Genomic DNA, 20076 nt, shown 5'->3' with positions numbered 1-20076 from the left:
CTGGGGTATTGATCCTTATGAGCGTTCCACCATGAAAGCAGCCACTTAGAGTCATCTTGGTCTTCTATTAATCCTTCTACTTGAATAGGAGGCTCATCAAAATAGCGATCAATATCAGAAGCCCGAGATACTTCTTGAGAATGTACTTTTTGTAGAAGACGAGCTCTCATACCTGGTCGAGCAGGAGGATCCATAGTTCTAGAAGTAGAACTAGAGATGGAAGTAGCCAAAGGGGGATATTTCTTATGAAGAAAGACCTTAATGCTCTGAATGATTCCTTGGATAACCCCATCTTCAAGCTCTTGTTCTAAAAGAGCAAATTTGACACGTGGATCAAGAGCAAGAGCTATATAATAGATATCTTGCATATCCATAAGATCATAGTATTTCCTATACTTTTGCATTCCAACCAAGACAGCAGAAGAGATATCAGGACTAAGCCCTGTAAAGTCGCCTTCAAAAGAAGCTGCTTCTATAAGGAGGTCATGCAATTCATAGTAAATAGGAATTACTAGACTTATATGAGGTTGCCGCTGAGAGATAAGTTGGGTAAACTCATAGAATCTTGAAAGAACCATGGCAAGATCACGAAGATTAGACCAATCATCATTTGAAAATGGTATCAGCTGATTCTGAACATTATTCCAATGTTTAATCTGCTCTTGAGCAAGGATAGCATCTTGAATCATAAGATATGTCGAGTTCCAACGTGTCTCGATATCATACCTAGAACTATAAGTATATATAAGAAAGAGAGAAAGGAATCTTGCTTACCGAACGAGCTTATCAGGTAATCCATGCGTCTGACAAATGATTTGCCACTGCTGCTGTCTTTGAGGACTTCCAGATACCCAAAGGGCTAAGATTCGTACACGAGCTAGCGCAGAATGCCCAGCTGGTAGGCTCTTATGGTCCTTTAGGATACCACAGGCATCTAAAGAAGATTGATAATCGCCAGATTTCAACTCTGATAGAATCTTTTGGACAATGAGATTCAGAATATGCGCCAGGCATCTAATATAGCTATCAAGACCTATCTTAAGTGAGTTTAGATAATTAAAGAAGAGAGAGAGAGAGAGAGAGAGAGAGAGAGAGAGAGAGAGAGAGAGAGAGAGAGAGAGAGAGAGATGAAGAGAATCTTACCTTGAAACTGTAGTGTAGCTAGATTTAACCCTTGAAGATTGAAGTAGAGCTCTTTAATTAGGGCACTATTATTTGTTGCATTATCAGCAGTAATAGTAAGTAGCTTAGACTCAAGTTGTAGCTCCTGAAGAGATATTTGAAGCTGGCTTGCCATATTCTCTCCAGTATGTGCTCCAATAAGCTCTATAAAATCAAGAATCCTCTCACGGTACTCAAAATCAGGGGTTATCTAATGTCCAATAACCCCTAAAATAGCTTTTTGATTCTTGGATGTCCATATATCTAAAGAAAAAGCAATTGTTGAACATGTTTCCGCGAGCTCACTGACCAAATAGGCACGATACTGAGTAAACTCCATATTGATTCGTCGAGAGACTGTGCGAGCAGACGTAAAAGGTAGAGGGGTATTTAGTAATTCCTAGAATAATTAAAGTTAGTAAGAGAGAGAGAGAGAGAGAGAGAGAGAGAGAGAGAGAGAGAGCTTACCCTGAAGATTTGCTGGAATGCTGTAGACTGAAGAGCAGTGAAAGGGATATTCTCCAAGACTATCCATCGAATCAAATTCTCCTCTAATGCCTCTAACATAGATTGACTAGTTTTTGTCCGAAACATAGAAACAATAGATGCTTGCTGAGTTGCTGATGATATCATTGATCCATGTTTTTTCATCAGATGCGTTTTCATATTAGAAGTTGATGTATCTCTCTGGGAATCCAAGATCTTCTATTCTCCATAATGAATACATACAATCTCTCGGTCCTGTAACAGCCCTTTACCCCGTTTAGGATGCCAGAACTTCCCTGGAAGATTGCGGATTGTAAATTGACTCCAAAGGGCTTGGTTTTTGGATTTTGGTGTCTTGGGCAAAGAAGAGTCTAAAGGAGTAGACACTATAGAAGAGGTTGTTTCAGGGATTTGACTCGCTGAATCATTCGGAGAGATAGATTCATCTTCATCTTCATCTTCATCTAATGGGGAGTGATAACGTGGTTGCTTTTTGATACGATCACTAGGATCAGCTTCCTCATCACTACCATCATTTAGAACAAGGTAATCCTGTCGTGGAGCGCGTTTAGGGCGTGGTAGGAGACTCATTCTATCAATGAATGGATAACTATTTAGATATCAAATTAGGGACTTCGGATGATAAGTTTCTATCGTAGTATCGTATGATTTATTTAGGCGGTGGCATAATATCACGGATATCCGTAATCCGTATCCGTAACCGTAGAATTTCTACGGTTACGGTTACGGATAGAAGCTCTCGACTACGGTTACGGATACGAATAATCCAAAATCTTACGGATATGTATCCGTGCCGACCTCTATCTGTAACCGCTTCAACACGGATACCTCGTCTTAGAGTGAATCCCAAAGTTTAGGAGCGGGGTTGGAAAGTGAGGCTGAGGCATCATGATCTCTCAGCCAATCACCCTCGTTTAGTGGCACTAAGATGGTCCTGGAAAAAAATACAGAAAAGCCTCATCTGCTCTGCAGCATGTAATGAAACCGAGTATACAAAGAGGAACTGTTGACAGATTGTCCATTCAACGACTGCTCTGTTTGTGGGTTTTGCATGGAATCTTCTAGCCTAGAAGATCGGGGTAAATGATTGTATTTTTCATACTTGTATTTTTGGACTGTGGTATAAATTACCTGGTTAACTACAAAACGGATTAATTACATACTAGCCATATCTGGATTAGTGAATCACATGATTAGGGTTCGAAACAGCTTCTCTATGTATTCGACATGGAAGGCGAAAGCGGTCACTACTGTACTTGAATCTTCTTAACTAAAAGCCCAAGAATTCAACATTATTCTTATGTTATATTCTCTCATTTCGTCAAGCTTATATAATTTACTAATGCGATTGTTCAAAGTAGTCTTATGGCATTTCTTCAAAGCCAGGTTGATCTGTTCCTTATGTCGATGTACCTCTTCTACGTATCCGACAATAAAAGTCTCAAGCATTTATTGCTTCAGTATTCAGCAGCATCAAACTCGAGACTATACCCTATGTCAACTGTTTCATTATGTATGGTGCCATTTATAGCACCAAATGTGTATATACCACGTCGGCAGAGATCAAGAAGTTTCTCCGCGGTAGGAACGAGGCTAGAGCAGTCTGTATGGATCGGGCCAGAATTCTTATAGCTGTTAGCACTAAGCTTATTATGCTAGGATTAGAACTTGAGCTCACATGATTACAGAAAAATAGGCCTGAATGACCACTAATTGCAGGGGTGAAGTTAGTGTACCTACCTCCCTATTCACCCGATCTCAACCCAATCGAAGAATTTTTTGCTGAGCTCAAGGCATTTGTTAAACGAAGCTTTCAGCTTTATCTGGATAATCCTGGGCGAGGCTTTCAGGATTTTCTCATGTGGTGTGTGGATGTTATTGGGGCGCGAGAGCAAAGTGCAAGAGGCCACTTCCGGCATGCTGGATTGACAATTGATGAAATATACATAAACTAGAATTAAGCGCGTCTATTACAATAATAGCTTAAGAAACTCAAAAGATTTGAATTAGGGCTAGGAATGATATATCAAGGTGACTTCACTTAAACTGGAACAAAACACAAGATGTACACAAAAATCAAATACTATGAATGATAGTCACAAACAAATTACACACAAAATTCATGATGTAAAGTCTAGAGAAGAAACCTATCTCCCTCAAAAATCAAAGGTATCCATCTGATCCCTGCGAATCTCAACCCATTCGATAATGTCATCGACAAAACGATGGGCCGTGCCTATTTTGATGTCCCTTTCGATGAAAAACTTTGGATTGGGACGATTCACAATTTGTTGTAGGTCAAGGCCGTTTTTCAGCGCCACTTGACATGCTTTACGAAAATCATTCTTGAGATCCTCGTCATTAACTTCAGATGCGTGCCACTCGCTATATTCTTTGACAGCTATATCCCGAGGACCGGAAATATCAAGGCGCTTCAGCTGGAATCTTTTTGTCAGTGGCGAGCTAGGCGCTGTCGGGGTCGAGATAGAAGTTTGAGGTGACTGCGTAGGCAATATAATATTAATCGGTGGACAAGGTGCTCTATATGAAGATAAGCCTTTATCGTTAGTTTTACTGTTTAAGAGCTGCTCCTCTGCCTTTAGCTGTTGGTGAAACCAGTCGGGGATATCACGTTCTGAATGTAGGATACCACCACCATTGATAAAACTGATAAGACTTTGAAGGTGGTGTGTGGTTAGTGAATAATGCTTCTGGGATGTGGGATCCTTAAAACAATGCGGTCCATGTTTACACGCTCTGTCACGACATCGCATCAACTGATATACCTCCCGCCAAGTTTCACCTAGGCTAGAGCTATGTTCGGCAGCAAGTTAATCTTCCCTTTCTGCCTACATCCTTTAGGTCGCTGATGATCCTCTTTTATCGCCCTTCTTAGGAAGCGAACGAGTATTACCAATATAATAAAACGTAATCAGAAGCCTTATTTTCTTGCTAGCGCGAAATAGATCACCCCAATTCAGAAGCTGGTTCTCCACAGGTGACCAATCAATACTAGTTTTTTCGAACCGTTTAGTCAGATCATGTTCAGTACGGTCATTGATCTTGACTATGATAGCAGTATCGTCGAGCCGAACTCGTTGGCTGGGCAAAAATTTCTGCGCAACAACCCTCGCTAGTTTGCCTTTGAGAAATTTCTCCCAGTAAGCACCAGGTGCCAACACTAAATTTTGTTCCGTATCCTCTGATACCACTCGCTTATTCAACGCCACCTTCCACTCGATTGAATAGTGAATACATATGGGAGGAAGTTCATCGTAAGCTCTTCCCGCTTGCCAGTCGTCAAGTCCTACTAACGGAAGCTTATCTAATATTAGGGGTGGAGTAGAGTTCTGCGAAGGGCGACTATGGCAAGAGCTAATATAGCTGAAGTTCGAAGGCGAAGCCGGTATCTCATAGAGGTAGCCGGGGGTAGGGGCATACCAGTCAGAAAGATTGGCACAAGGAGATTCTTGGGCAGGGAAAGGACTAGTCATAGTGAGTTCTGAGCCACGTGGTACTGATGGGCCCCATCGTGTTAGCATGTGTACTCGCTTAGAATAATGAGCATCAGCAGTCAATTACATTATATATAGTGACTGCCGGTTGATCATAGAATTTCAGTGAACATGCAGGTGGGCTACTACGCGAGACCAAGCGTATAGCCAACGGACAGTGCTTAGCAAGCCGAAAATCGTACTAGTCAAGTCTTTACCTAGATAAGTAAAGGACAGATAGTATGGCGACAAAGAACAGTGTAGGTTCTATGAGTATCGAAAGGGAATTTGGAGGGGGAGAAGGGCCTGGCCTAGGTGTCATGGTTTGCCCTGTTTGCAGCGAACTTTCTCGAAGGAGGCATATTTATGGAATAAATTTTCTACAGTATTGATAGACTAGTTTCGGGTATGCTTTTGGTATTTTACCCATTGCCTCGATGAGGTGTAGAGCGCTCGGGCCTCCAGCGCTGGCGCCTCAGCTGCTGACTACATTGCTAGAAGCAACTTGTCTTAAGAATATCTTACAGCTTTTGATGCACCGAAGATATTTTGTTCGCCATACGGTTTATATCATCTTCGGTTTTCGAATTTCTTTCCAGACCCTCCCGCGACTTACCGGGTTCTAACAGACTTTACCAGCTAAAGAGGAGATCCGTAAAGATGCACGTATCTTCTTTTATAACTATGACTCATATTGGAAGAGGGATGCGGTATACACACGTCTTACCAGCGTTGGTAATAGTCTCCTCGAGCACATTGACGGACAGATTCACCAGTTCAAGGATGTGAGTCTTGATAGCGCCTAGCTACTAAGGATATTACTAACACCCACGACAGGAGCAGAGTCGACACTTGATCTTTATAGGACATAGTTATGGGGGTCTAGTGATTAAAGAAGTAAGTAAACCGATTTTCTTCTATAATACGCGTCACTAATTTGATAGGCGCTTATTCAAGCTAAGCGGAGACACAATGTTAACCATATTATGGAGCAAACAAAAGCAATCTTTTTTCTGGGTACACCGCATCGCGGGTCCAGCTTTGGCCCGTGGGGTTGGCTTGCGGCATCTGCTTTGAAACCCCTAGGATCTAATCCTCTGATTCTTGCCAATCTAGAATATGACTCCGTTTTCCTAAGCGATCTTCACGAGAGTTTCATAGCTAGTATACACGATGACTTACAGGTAGTCAACTTTTTTGAGCAAAGGCCACTTCGTCTTCTTCGATTATGGTTCATCCAGTGGCAGATATTTGTGAGTGATCATATCCTTGAATCAAGTGTTTACTGATTATAAGCTTAGTGTGTCCCCGAGAGATCTGCTACATTTGATGGGAGAACGGTCAGCAAAATCGGTCTTCCTGTCGACCACTACGGACTTAACAAATTTGGATCAAGAAACGAATGCTATAATAGCATCAAGTCAAAGCTCATTAAGATAGTGACTCCTTTAGTTCAACCAGCAAGGCGCCACTATGCTGTCCCGGTTGAGACAGTGCAAACATTTACTCAACGAGATCAGCTTTGGGAGGAGCTCGGAGAAAAGCTATAGAGACGACACGAAAATGCCAGTATTCCATACGCAGTCACTCTCCATGGTTTAGGCGGCGCTGGAAAATCCCAATTAGCCCTGAAGTATGCAGAAAGTCACGCGGATGAATATAATCCAGTTCTTTGGATTGACGCAACGAGTGAGGAGACCGTCCGATCAAGTTTTATCAGATGTGTAATGAAGCTCGGACTACCCGATGAAAGAGGCGACAACGATAACCTATCGCTTATAGATGACCGGGTCATTCAAGGTGTCCTTCAATGGCTTCGTGACCGGAATGAAAGAGATGATGAATGGCTAGCCATTGTCGATAATGCCGATGACGTCACCTGGGGCGTTAAGAAGATCATGCCGAGGGGAACCCAAGGAAGACTTATCATTACTAGCCGCGATAGCCAAAGTCATAAGCTGGTGGACAGGGGCTGTGAAGCGGTTCAAATTGGTGTCATGTCACCAGAAGAAGCGAGAATGGTTCTTCTTCGCCACCTACCAGACGATATCAATTTATCCTTAAACGCTGTTTAAGAGGGATGCGATACGATTACGAATAAGCTTGGATATTTACCACTAGCAATTGATCTTGCCGGTGCATATATTAGGAATGACCCCGCTCCTGAACGGTCTCTGATTCAGTATTTGGAAGACTACGAGAGGCATCGAGATGAGCTCTTGAAGATGGATGATCTTCGTGGGCTAACCTCTGCGGAAAAAACGGTGTGGACCGTATGGGATACCACTTTGGAGAAAGTCAAAAGAGATCATAAGGAGTTTCAGCCTGACCGATTATTGTCACTCCTGGCACACTTTAAAGGTACGATCGTCCAAGATGAGATATTTCGTCTAGCAAGCCTTGGTATGTTGACTGCCAACGACGAACTCGGGGAAGAGGATTTTGCTAGACTTGGAATGTTTTTCACCGCAATTGAAGGTAGATAGGACGATTTCCAGTATCGAAGAAGCTGCGATATTCTAATATGGTATAGCCTGCTACAGCGAGTGCACGGAGATTGGCCTGGTACGACGATGCATAGTCTAGTACAATGGAGGGCAATATATGGCGAGCAAAATCAATAGTGGTAGTGGTGGTATATAAAGGTTATAGTGGCTGCATGCTATCAAATCACGACAGAGAGTCATCAGCCCCAATTTCGTCGGCATTTGATGGTTCACCTCCCAGATATAAAGAGTATTGACCTACTGTGGATCGATAATAGAGATGAGAGTGAAATTTTCGTCCAGAGAACACTGGCAGGAGTGTATTTTGACGAAGGTCGATGGGAAGAGGCCGAGCAGCTCTCTATGCAGGTGATGGAGACGAGCAAGACGAAGCTCGGCGAGGACCATCCCGACACGCTGAGCAGTATGGCCAACCTGGCGTCGACATACAGGAACCAGGGCCGGTGGGAAGAGGCCAAGCAGCTCTTTGTGCAGGTGATGGAGACTCGCAAGACGAAGCTCGGCGAGGACCATCCCTCCACGCTGACCAGTATGGCCAACCTGGGGGCGACGTTTTGGAACCAGGGCCGGTGGGAAGAGGCCGAGCAGCTCTTTGTGCAGGTGATGGAGACTCGCAAGACGAAGCTCGGCGAGGACCATCCCTCCACGCTGACCAGTATGGCCAATCTCGCTTTTACCTGGAAAAATTCAGGTCACACTGCCAAGGCCATCATTTTGCTGAAAAACTGCCTAGTACGACAGAAACAAACACTTGGAATCAGCCATCCAGATACTTTATCCAACTCAGATATATTAGCCCAATGGGAAGAATAAGAGTGAGAAACGGAGGAAGAATGACATCCAACAACTCAATGCCTACCAAACCCGAATATTTTGTTATCACACATCTTCTTATAGTTGCTCTCTTTAAATGATTACTCTCTTACAGATTTACATCTACGGTTCACTTAAGTAAAATACATGGTAAAGGTGCTCATGTTACAGCGTTAGTGAACTTATTGCTAAGATTTAGAGAGAGCACTCATTAAAGTAAGTCATCTGATCTAAATGCTATCAGGTTTCAGGTATTTTGTTAAAAATATCATAAGTGATTTATATAGTTCAGTTTCACATAATATAATCTTTTAGTATGATTCAGTACTTGAAATAGGATTAAATCGGAGATCGGTCAGCGTAATCTAGCACTCAGGTGATACGGTATGCCTTGTTTGCAGCGAACTTTCTCGAAAGCGGTATATTTATAGAATTGATTATTTATAGTAATATAGTATAAGCGGGTTGAATACAGACGATAAAATACCAAATTGATAGCCTAATCCTAAGATAGACTAGCTCGCGGTTGTGGCGCCGAGAAAGAGCGAAAGAGTGTGAATTTGGTAGAAGCCGAACTTGGCAGCAACTGTATATCCCTTCATTATTTATCCCTACAACCGTTATATATAAGCCATACTGGAGCAGTAGTTGTTATGATCATTTTATCTTCAATACAGGTCTGACAAGTCATTTCCATTTTTGATTTCCAAGAAGATTTTTCTATATTCTCCATGAAAGTATATCAGAATAGAAAGACACAACCCAAACGTAAAGATAGCTAAAATATCACATATTATTCATAACAGTGTAACAAATGAAAGGAAAATAATTTCACCAAATCTTTATTCTGATTAAAAAACTCTTTTTGATTTAGACCCAAATTGTCTTGGTTCAAGAGAATCGAGTCAAGAAGCCTCTTGCATGGTGGTGAATCGACATTTCTTATTTTCGACAGGAAACTCTAAAAACCTGATAGGGCGCTTTATCCCACGCATGCAAAAACATGTCCTGCGTTGTGGCCATATAGTGGTTGAATGATCAGCGCGGCCAAAGCAAGTATATACTTGCTGATCTTCGAGAAACTCCTGCACAGACTTCGGAAACCCGCCGATCTTCTGCTGAGCTGAAGGTGTCACAATTTGAATCGTTAAAGTCTCTTCTAAACTATTTATAGTGAATTTCACTTTCTTGCGATAGTAGCCGCATTCGTCACAGCCATCATCCTCGTCAAGTAAGCTAAGACTATCGCCGTGAACTGTTTGAAATTGACCCCCGGGAATTTCTTCTCGGATTTTTTTAATCACACACCTAGGCTTTGAGCCTTTGCAAAGAATCGAACCTTGACAGAAATATGATCCTTGTTTCAAGACTGGGGTGTGGTCGATCTCGAAGAAAAGAAAGCCCGTAACTAAAATAGCCCGAACCAGATTGTCTTGTATACTGAAGCATAAGCTTGATAGATCCAGGATCTTACCAACTTCGTCTAATCTGGGCAATTCCCCTTGGATTTTCTGATCAAGCCGATATATATCAGTCCGCATATGATCTGGTATATAGTTAAGGGCTTCAAAAAAGCCCTGCTCTCTATCCATTGACGGGGATGCCAAAGTAGCTCGGATGAGACGAGGCACTATAGTGTCCCAAAGTTTCTTCCTATCATTATTTTCTATGTTCGAAGTCTTGACACTTGAGGAACCCGTCCCAACAGAGACCAGAAGATCGTGTCTTCCTGCCTTAGGCCAGATTACCATGGACTCTTTCAAGGCAATAGCCAGGGGATTATTTGCACGCACACCACCATCTTATAAAGGACCAAATCCGGCGAGCGTTTTCGTCTTGAAGAACCTAACATAGCGAGAATCAGTATTCAGCGACTTATAGTGGGTCTGTTCTCTTACCACGGAGCTGCAATACTGCACCGAGCGCTAAAATCCAAATATTAGTTATAGAGATCTTAAGCAATGATATCAATATTAAAGTACAAAAACACTTACACTTCCCACAAAAAAGGGTTTTGATCTTGGGCTTCAGGCATGAGAAATTGGTATGCTGACTCAGCACTACGAAAACCTGCACCGCGATAATTCGCTATCACGCATGCCCTGCCGTCGGACACTCGACTGGTGATAACTGCTACTCGGCTTCCCACACCGGAAGTTGTTCCAACGTCAAAAATTCGACGATTTGAGCCAAGAGATTTCTTAAGTATATTTTCAAGATTCTCTTCATCGTACTGGCCATCGGTTAGGACTCCCGTCAGCCATCTCATCCATCTCTCACAATTAGCAAAAGAAACTGCCTGAGAAGGCCTCGGCGAGGGAAATATCTCTTGAGCAAATTGTGGAAACTTTTCGAAACTTTGTTCCGCGGAGTTTTTGTTAAATGCAAAATCCATCTGATTCAAAGCCCCTATATAAGAAGTGTAAGTAAGTCAAATATAGAGGTAGTCCATGAGAAGAGTTAAAGATAGATCTTTACCAACACTGGTCCCTGCGGACAATTCAAATATCTGAGGCAGCGATATCCTACTACCGATTCTTTTCTCTAAGCCATATAGAAGACCAAGCTGCAAAATACCTCGAATCCCCCCGCCGTCCAGGCTGAGAATGACTGGTCTTTTCATCGGAGGAAGCTGAGAGATTGTTAACTCCAAGTTCTGATTGTATAGCGGGCACTGGTGTATAACAAAGTGGTACTCTGCATTTCTACTAGGTTGACCAAAAATGATAGTGCAGTTATCACAAATGGCATGGCGGCACGGCATCATATGCTCCGGATTTCTGCATAGACAAAAGAAGCAAGATGTGGCTGAGTATAATCCCCTGTATTGGCGGAAAAGCTTTTCTAGAATGGTCTTCCTAATGTCTGCCGATGGGTTTTCAAAGCTTAAGTCATTAAACAGTTTAATGAAAGAAGCCAAAGTGGATTCAGAGTCGCTTGTTGAGTATACGCTTGACTGATCTATGAAAGCCTCCGACAATGGCTGTTTGTAAAGTTCACTAAATACTTGATCTGGATCGAATACTTTGTATGAGATTCAATAAGTGCTTGAATCGGATAGTATAAAGGTATTTAGATCCAAAAACTTATAGTGCATATAAGGTGGATATGCATTCATGAGAAATGCGGATGCTATAAATGCGTGGACATCGTCCCTATTCTATTGAAAACGAGCTGCTTCATTCAGAAAGCGTGTAATATGATCACTGCTGATCGAAATGTGCTTGATATCTTCTCGCGCGACTGTAAGGCAATCGAAAATGAATTCGTCTTGGCTTTTGCTTTCTGACTGTAGAGCTCGGCTCTAGAGATTACTAAAGTGCTAAGTAGAGAATGAAAAACTTCGATCAATTTTCTCGTTTTGAGTGATATGGATATGCTCTATAATAATACTGCGGAGCGGCTCAAAAGCTGCGGCAGGTGACAACATATGTCTATGACGTAGATCTAAGAAGGTTACGAGTATTTGTGGTTGTTCTTCTGAAAAGCATAACATTTCTTGAAACGATGGGTCTTCTTCTTTAATCTCTTTGCCCACTAGGATAATGATCACATGTTGGGAATCTGAAATAGATTTTGCTCCAACTCTTATTTTGCGGCGATTTATCTTGAGAAGACGCTGAATATTAGCAAAATCTGCCGTTTTATCGACGAAGAAGCACACGACTTGTGTCTATGGCAGGAGAACTCTGGATAATACATTATGCTGCATATCTGCCAAAGATGAAGATTTCTGTTGCATAGGATAACGTTGGAATCTCTCGGTTGGCTATGGACATAAGGTCACCTCATTTAGACCAGATTGTTTAGGCAAATTACATTCTGTAAAGAATATAGGATGTAGGTCTTTCACTGTTTCCGTACTAATATGGAGCCTTACAAACCTAGATGGTCCTCTTCGAGTGATATTATTATAGGGGAATAATGCCTGGAGTGCTTTGACCCGACATTTATTTCCGATGAAAAGGACAAGCGAAGGATATTGACTCTGGGAGTGGGCTAAGCTCTCCACAAGGTTTTGTAGACGCCCTGTATCGACTAATGTCCAGCCTGTGGCCTCTGGCGAGAGGTCAAGCCAGGCTGCCATTGATATGAGGAGAAGGCGGAAAACAGAGATCGTGAGGTTTATTCTTATACTAGTATTTCAAGGAAGGGTGTTTCATTAGAAAGTCATTTTGAAATATAAATATTCCATTTTTACACCACAAAAAAGTTCCCCTGGTTTTTTGAACCTTTGATCAACTGACGTCATCAGACTTAAGACTTCGGGCTTGCGGGGTATCATTTATCAATTAGAATTAAAACTTGCTGATAGATATAGAAAGCAGAATAAATAGTATACCACCCGTTGTTCTCGATATTGACGAATTAAGCTGTAGGATTAGATAAAAAATAGGCAAAGTAGTGGATGTGTCGTGAGTAGTACGCGTTTTAATGATGGCAATAGTGATGCGAATTATTAAAATTGTTCAAATTCACAACGAATCTATTTGAAATCGATCTAGCTAGCTAGATTATTTTTTATATATTGGACTTTGACTGAAATAATCATGAGGGAGTATTTAACAACTTTAATACTAGTGATAGATATGCATTTTTAATCCTTTCAATCTAGATAAGATGACTTTCGTTTCTAGGACATTCCGAACTGGTGACTCTATATAGTATGTGAAAAATCGTGTACTAGTCATGTTTCCATGTCGAAAGCATAGCGAAGCTGTTTCAAACCCTACTTTCTAAAACCCGACCTCAGCACTTTTAAACAGCCCTTCTTTTATCGCACCTTTATACAGTAGTTCGTCATCTCTTGCATAGTCAAGTCTCGTTTATTTCCCTCCCGCCTCCCCTCTGTATATAGAATCTACTATAATACAGACACATTGCCTCCAACCAGGGAGCGCGAACGGGCCCCCATCTGACGCTACGTTCTACGATCGCAGCGACAGGTGACCTGTTATAGCCAAAATACACTCTTCTTTCTCTATTTAGCCGCGTGAGGTCACCAATAAAGCCGCCATTATGGAGTCTGCCTCCAATTTTCTTAATTGCGATAAAATTAAATTCCCGAGCTTGGGATTCTTAAGCAAATTCCCGTTTATAGATCATGGAAGCCGGTTTTGAATCCAAGTGTAGGAATAATATTTCTTTATGTTTTCAAGGTCGAGCAGGCCTTTGCGCAACCCGAATGTTTATACACGAGAAAGAGCCGTGTAATTCAATCAAGATTAATGATGTTTAAACAAAGGGTTGTGACTAGTCAGGAAACTTCTGAGTCATGTGAACTTGTATGCAGGAAAAGACTGAGGCATCTTCTTAAGACAAGAGAAATGAGCATTCGGTTCAGTCAACGACTTATACCCTCAAAAAGCGTAACCTTCGGAAGAACTCTCCAGAAAGCTAGGGAGAAATTTTCTTTATGGATAGTTTGTAATTTGTCTTTGAGCTTCGTAGTAGTTGAAGGCGATATCACTACGAATGAACTTGTCAGTATCCAAAAGGAATGTTTGGTGTCGGGGCTTTAGAAAAAAAACATATAGTACATAATGCTTCTGATAATTTGAGCTGCTCTACTTCCTAGGCCACTTTTTATGGAGAGATGGTCGAAAGTTCCCAACGTGTGATTTAGGATCCCTATTAACTCGTCAAATTCGGCTTGATCCTTTATATGGAACACGTTCACTGCTAAGGCCATGGCTGCTTGAAAGGCATAAAAGCAGCTAATACCGCGAGTGTACCATTTGTATGAGCTTAAATATGTTGACTCATGTAATAACCAGAAGTTCGCTAAAGAAAGCTTGGCGGATAAGATATATTTAGATCTTACGGTGCATATCTCAAGTGAATTTTCCCCCTGAAGGAAGTGGCATAGGGAGGGATTGAAAAGAAGGAGGAAGAGCTGGTGAATCTGAATCTGAAGAATATAAAGGCTGGCTTGATTTTGTATATGCAAGGGCCTATGGTTTGGAATAGGCTGATACTGTGTATTACACACTTCAAGGACTGTCATAATTTCAGCCTCGAGCTCAGACATGGAAAATCGTGGTTTCGGGGAATAGCTGAGGATTGATTCATATATCATGTTGGCGATTGTATGTAGGCGAAGGCTTAGAAGGAGGAAAGTCATCTATGTTGGTCGAACAGCTGTCGGCAAGGCATAATCGTCCGTCATATGTAGTTGGGGGGTTGTCAAGCAAAGATGAAAGTCATCAACGTCAGCAGGCAGATTTATATTCTCCATGAATATCCGCTGATTTAAACTGCCAAAGAACGGACTTTGAACAGAATGAAGAGCCATAAGCCCAGCCCAAGCTCTGCGACGCTCCTCTTGCTCAATCAATTTTAGCCTAAATATCTTTAGATCAATATGGCATCCTATGGACACAGCCAAATAATGTGTAGATCGAAGCAACTGCTAGTAAGGTAGGCCTTGGTAAAGCTTTATGAAGCCTATAATAAGGATGGCTTGTAGGTAATTTATTGACCGATGATCCATGAATCCATTAGCTGTAAAGCATCTCTGTGCAGTAATTGAATAGCGTGTAGATAGCACTTAGATATTTTCACTCGTAGACGTCTCCCTACTTAGATCACGTAACATGGGATCGTTATCTTCAAGTGCGCTTATCGCCAAGGCCAGGATAGAATAAAGTAAGGCTAGCCATCCTAAAGAAACATAGTTCTGATCATGGCAAAATAGTTGATACTGCTCTTAGAAAGTTTTTTCGTGAATGATATAGAATAGCTTGATGCTAAGTTAGCTTTGGCTTTGAATTTTCAAAAACTCGGACATTTGAAGACATACTGGAGAAAAGACACGGAAATATGTTTCCTTAAGTCTCGTAAGATATTGAGGAGGTGGGAGAAGTGCAATGAGATTCATGCGAGGACTAGCACTTTGAGCCAGGGGGAACTGTAGGTCATCATAGTAGGTTATAGGAAGAAAAAAAGTCCCTAGGCATCCTGCTGCGGGGCTTATAGCAACCAAAGACTCGGATATTGAAGCTAGACATGTGCATGGGTTGGGTATGGGTCAAAATTCATACCCATACCCAACCCATCAGGGGTAAGGTAAACCCATACCCATACCCAACCCAACCCACGTGGGTATGGGTTGGGTATGGGTCCCATATGGGTATTTTTGATGCCTTAATGCCTGACTTTCGCCTCAACCTAAACTAAATTAGGGTAATTAGTGCCTTAGTGCCTAATTTTTGCCTCAATCTAGTACTAACTAGGTGACAAATATCACGTGAAATAAAAGTCTTGGCAAAAAGATGGGTTTATGGGCTGGGTGTGGGTTTTACTTCAAACCCATACCCAACCCATATGGGTTTTGGGTAAAATTTCTGACCCATACCCAGCCCATTGTGGGTTGGGTTGGGTTGGGTATGGGTTTACCCAACCCAATGAACATGTCTAATTGAAGCTGCTGGCTCATAACACACATGCATCTTGAGAGTTCTGAAAACCTCTAGTAAACATCTCTTATCATTCTGATCTGTTGTCTCGCTGATGGGGGACCTTGAGGCGTATGGTGATACATCAGAACTAACTTCCGAAAGATCATCTGGAGCAGATAATCCAGCCTCGTTCTTCATATTTTGGAGTTCATTCTCCAGATATCGAATTCGGTCTAACAAATCCTTAGTTGCATTCTCTTCAGATGTAGCTTGATTAGCTGGTAGTCGAGGCTGCCTAGGGTAGATACACTTCTCAGCTCCATCTTCCCTCTTTACATATGCCTGATATGGTGGACCGTCTTTTGAGCAGCGCATCTTTCTATTATGACACTCATAGCAGGCGGAGGGCTTCATCCTGATCTTTCGGGGCGAAATGGAAAAAATGACCAAGATTTGCGAGAGCTCTTATAGTTTCGATGAATTGAGAGGAAGCATGAATTAGTTCTATATTCTGAATATTGATTGTGCATCCATGGGCAATTTATAGTTCAAAGAGATAATTATATGTTATTATGTAATAACATTTCTGTACGTTTAATGTTTACCTCATCACCCAAGAATTAAGCGCTTATTCCTAGGATTGAGATATAAACTATTAGTTTCTAGGAGCAATAAATTATCGTATTTCCTAGGAGCTCGATGGCCCACCTTAAAGCTGTCATCTTCCGAAAATAACTAGCAGCTAGGAAAACTCAGCTCCTAGGCCAAATAACGTGAAACTAAGCTAGCAAACATTTCCTAATCGTCATCTGGTCCTAGTAACGGAGGCTTGTCTAGTGATCGAGGAATATTAACATAGAAAAGCTGATTTAGGTAAATTTTAAAAAGTAAAGCAAATATACTAAAGAAGTTAACAGGAATAGGGGCATGTCAGTAGAACTATTGCCATAAGAAGATTCTTGGGCAAGGAATTGATCGGGCATAGTGAGTCCCGACCACAGACTACTATTGGACCTTATCAAATTCGCGTTTTTCCCTTACTTAGAAAAATGAGTATCGGCATTAGTTATAAAATGGAGAGTAACTGCTAGTGATCTACAGAATTCAGCAGATGTGTAAGCGGGATTCCCCTTGTGAGAAAAATCGTGCAGCCAATAGAATGTGCTCAGAAAATCCGAAATCGTATGTGTTAGATCCTTTAACCTTGTGATTTGATGCGCCATATTTTCAGCCCATTATTTGGTGACAAAGCCCTTTGAGTATGCGGGAGTTAATAATTAACATCCGGTATTGATCAAGAGGAAGAAAGCTATTCCAGCGAGAAAGAGACCGGGATTTTCGAATATGCGATCACAAATGGCTTCTACAGTAGTTTTCGAAATTATCTATACCTTAGCACTATTATTCTTGATTCCTAGAAAATTAATCCGGAATTCATGAGCCCTGAAACCTCCGCTTTGTTGACCGCTTTCTAGACTAGCAGATGCATATCAAAATATAGGAGCAAGACACCACCCACTGTGCGCATTTCGGTATTATAACGCTGAAAATTCTGCCAGAATATGAGACGGTGAGCCAAATCGGTCTAGCGCGTGTCGAATTAGTTTCTCCGAATCGAACATGAAGATTATTAAGGTAAAGCTAAGTGCTATTTTCCTTCTCAATCTCTTGGCTTTGCCTTAGGACCTTTGTTGCATAATGCAATCTCTAGCACTCAAAAGATCTTCTTCTAGCTGCGAAACTTTATTTTGACAGCTCTTCAGCTTCTCCTCCAGAGTACATGTTCTTCTTATGGAATGGAGACTTGCTTTTGCCTAGTAGACTCCAAGGTTCTAGGGGTCACAGCCTCGATCAAATGGCCCAATCCCCTTAAGATATTATCGTATACACCAATCGATCTATTACTTAGGCTTGTCTTCAGTAGATATTCACTGTTCTTTGCTACGGACCAGGCATAACCATCCTCTGTACAAGGCTGTAAACGTACCTGGCCTGGAGCAACCGAGATTCCCAATCGTTCACCTGGGAGTCATTGTTAATACTTAACAGCTTCTCAAGATAAAATGATTAGTCTTCTCACTAATATGGGCGGCAAGAGCTTCTCGGCACTCTTGCCTTCGTCTAAGCTTGAGTTTGGCGGTGAGGGCAATCTTGAAGGTAAGCCATGATAAAATATGAAAAAAACTAGCTCTAAGTCACAAGTCATCTTATTTGCCTATTTTCATTCATATGATAACTTTCGCTTTAATAAAAAATCCCTAACTTTGTTCAAAAGAGCCCGATGAACATTGTCAGTCTTGCTTTATCTTTTTGCACTCTTCGAACTCTAATTTGAAACACTAGTCCTTATTTGATTTCGCCTGTTATAACTTTTAGAACGTCATGTTAAAGTTAATCGTCAAAACTCTTGACTCACTAAATTAGTTATGTAATATTGATATATAAAACCGATATTACAATTTTGGAATTATATTATTCTAGAAACACTATATAGTGGATATATTATAAACATACTGTTAAAGGCTGTCTGGATATGGGAGTCAAATCGTCTACTCTGATTGGACGAGTACTTTAACGACTTCTATTGGCGGACGCAGCTCCTAAAGTAGGGCAGAGGATTACTTTAGTTAGATTCAGTAGTAATTGAACGAACACTTCTCACCATCTTTGTAACTGCAGTTCTTACGAATACACATGTAAAGGAAGTCACCCATAATCTTACGACTTATTTTTATATTAAGCTGAGGAAAGCGGCGGCTGTTCTGTTCTTTTATCCCTCACACTTCCAGAGCATGTCGGTAGGGTTTCCTCTTCGGTTGCTGGGTATTCGGGTATTCCTGATCAGAGCCTGGGGATTTGAACAGATTGATAGTGATATACCTTGTTTAATTGACGGACGATGGCTACACGAACTCAAATCTGACAACTGCCAACGTGGATAGGATGTAAGTGATGTTTCACTTTCAATCAGCGGATAATGGCTACACGGATAATGGCTACACGAACACAGATCTAATAATAACGGATATAGATAGTAAATAATTGTGTTTTATTAATGTTTCGGTTCGGCGGATAATGGTCACACGAATATACCTAGGCTGTTCTTATAAGAGCGGATATGAACAGATTGTAGGTGATGCCCCTTATTCTCGAAGCAAGAACGAAGAATTAGAAATGTGGATCAGACATAATTGCCCTTTCGGCTTAGCCGCCGGGCGTCAGTAAATCAAGTATAGTTAGAATTGAGAAAATGCTAATACAAATTGTCATATAATAGTAGCACAATCAAAAAAAGAATTGAATTTATAAACATCTTCGTCCCAGAAAATGCTAAACCTTTATAAATTTTCTTTCCATCTTGAATTGATTGTTCCTAGATTTCAGACAGAACGGTAAAAAGAGAGATGAAATTAGATGGGGAAAAATATACTAGATTTAATAATGAAGAAAACTGAAGAAGGTTTATAGGGCTATTTAATAATGCATAGATGGAACAGCATATTCAAGTATATAGTAGGCGATACTTGTCTGCAAGGTATATTCTAAATGGCGGTAGTCTGCAGTATTCTTACCAGATGCGTATGCCTTTCTATAATGGAACTGTAGTTGTGAAAAGTGGTAAGAAGTGTTTTTAAGTCTGTCGCTCGCTTGGCGATATTCGAATATCTTGACTGAGAACGGTGAGCTCCAACGAACCACTACTCAACACCGTAGACAAACCACCAAGTGTAGTGGTCTCTACAATACTGAATATTGTGGTTGTTGTGAAGTCTGCTTTTTCATTGATGAAAGAACTAGCTACTTATAGTATATGGGTGCCCCTCTGCTCTGGACGAATGTCAACATTCGTCCGAGACAGAAGAGACGGTGAAGACGGGACATTACTGTCGCGAATGCACATCGCTCAAGGGTGTCGTTTGCGATGAATATATATCGTTCAAGGATGCCGTGATATACTAATCCAGTTCCGGAGTCGCTGTCTCGGCAGAAGCTTTTTCGGCCGAAATACTTTCCGTCTGTTGATGGCCTTGTTTCTCGGCTATCGTAACACTGGAGCAACTCTAAATGTCATTAAAAATAGAGAAACAAGCTTCATCATTTCGTGTAGAACGCGATGCCAATTGTACCAATTTGGGTGCATAAATATCATGTAGGCCGTAATTCGTAAAAGTTGTAGTAGGAAAAACTTAATGT

General features: G+C 41.3%; 6 protein-coding genes across 6 annotated transcripts; 1 reads left to right on the top strand and 5 right to left on the bottom strand.

The window, feature by feature from the left end:
• Positions 1 to 3125: 3125 nt before the first annotated feature.
• Positions 3126 to 3587, bottom strand: N7495_003923 (uncharacterized protein; the record flags this gene model as incomplete). The annotated part of the gene is made up of 2 exons (XM_057206574.1): positions 3126 to 3300; positions 3421 to 3587. 2 exons carry the CDS (start codon positions 3585 to 3587, stop codon positions 3126 to 3128), a joined length of 342 nt encoding a protein of 113 aa, XP_057064254.1.
• Positions 3588 to 3824: 237 nt separating this feature from the next.
• N7495_003922 (uncharacterized protein) lies at positions 3825 to 5162 on the bottom strand (the record flags this gene model as incomplete). The annotated part of the gene is made up of 2 exons (XM_057206573.1): positions 3825 to 4344; positions 4696 to 5162. 2 exons carry the CDS (start codon positions 5160 to 5162, stop codon positions 3825 to 3827), a joined length of 987 nt encoding a protein of 328 aa, XP_057064253.1.
• Positions 5163 to 5599: 437 nt separating this feature from the next.
• N7495_003921 (uncharacterized protein) lies at positions 5600 to 7237 on the top strand (the record flags this gene model as incomplete). The annotated part of the gene is made up of 6 exons (XM_057206572.1): positions 5600 to 5741; positions 5802 to 5947; positions 6000 to 6059; positions 6107 to 6415; positions 6464 to 6655; positions 6713 to 7237. The coding sequence occupies 6 exons, from the start codon at positions 5600 to 5602 to the stop codon at positions 7235 to 7237; spliced, it is 1374 nt and encodes a 457-aa protein (XP_057064252.1).
• A 669-nt stretch (positions 7238 to 7906) lies between these two features.
• Positions 7907 to 8556, bottom strand: N7495_003920 (uncharacterized protein; the record flags this gene model as incomplete). The annotated part of the gene is made up of 2 exons (XM_057206571.1): positions 7907 to 8346; positions 8529 to 8556. 2 exons carry the CDS (start codon positions 8554 to 8556, stop codon positions 7907 to 7909), a joined length of 468 nt encoding a protein of 155 aa, XP_057064251.1.
• A 1685-nt stretch (positions 8557 to 10241) lies between these two features.
• Positions 10242 to 11596, bottom strand: N7495_003919 (uncharacterized protein; the record flags this gene model as incomplete). The annotated part of the gene is made up of 4 exons (XM_057206570.1): positions 10242 to 10317; positions 10477 to 10891; positions 10961 to 11506; positions 11569 to 11596. 4 exons carry the CDS (start codon positions 11594 to 11596, stop codon positions 10242 to 10244), a joined length of 1065 nt encoding a protein of 354 aa, XP_057064250.1.
• A 69-nt stretch (positions 11597 to 11665) lies between these two features.
• On the bottom strand, positions 11666 to 12569 carry N7495_003918 (uncharacterized protein; the record flags this gene model as incomplete). Its single annotated transcript, XM_057206569.1, is given in 4 exon segments — positions 11666 to 11796; positions 11825 to 12155; positions 12183 to 12251; positions 12270 to 12569. The coding sequence occupies 4 exon segments, from the start codon at positions 12567 to 12569 to the stop codon at positions 11666 to 11668; spliced, it is 831 nt and encodes a 276-aa protein (XP_057064249.1).
• Positions 12570 to 20076: the final 7507 nt, after the last annotated feature.

The sequence above is a fragment of the Penicillium taxi genome (assembly GCF_028828555.1).
Source record: "Penicillium taxi strain IBT 34144 chromosome Unknown utg000003l_segment0_segment0, whole genome shotgun sequence".
Lineage (NCBI taxonomy): Eukaryota > Fungi > Ascomycota > Eurotiomycetes > Eurotiales > Aspergillaceae > Penicillium > Penicillium taxi.
This window is presented reverse-complemented; position numbering and strand designations above follow the sequence as displayed.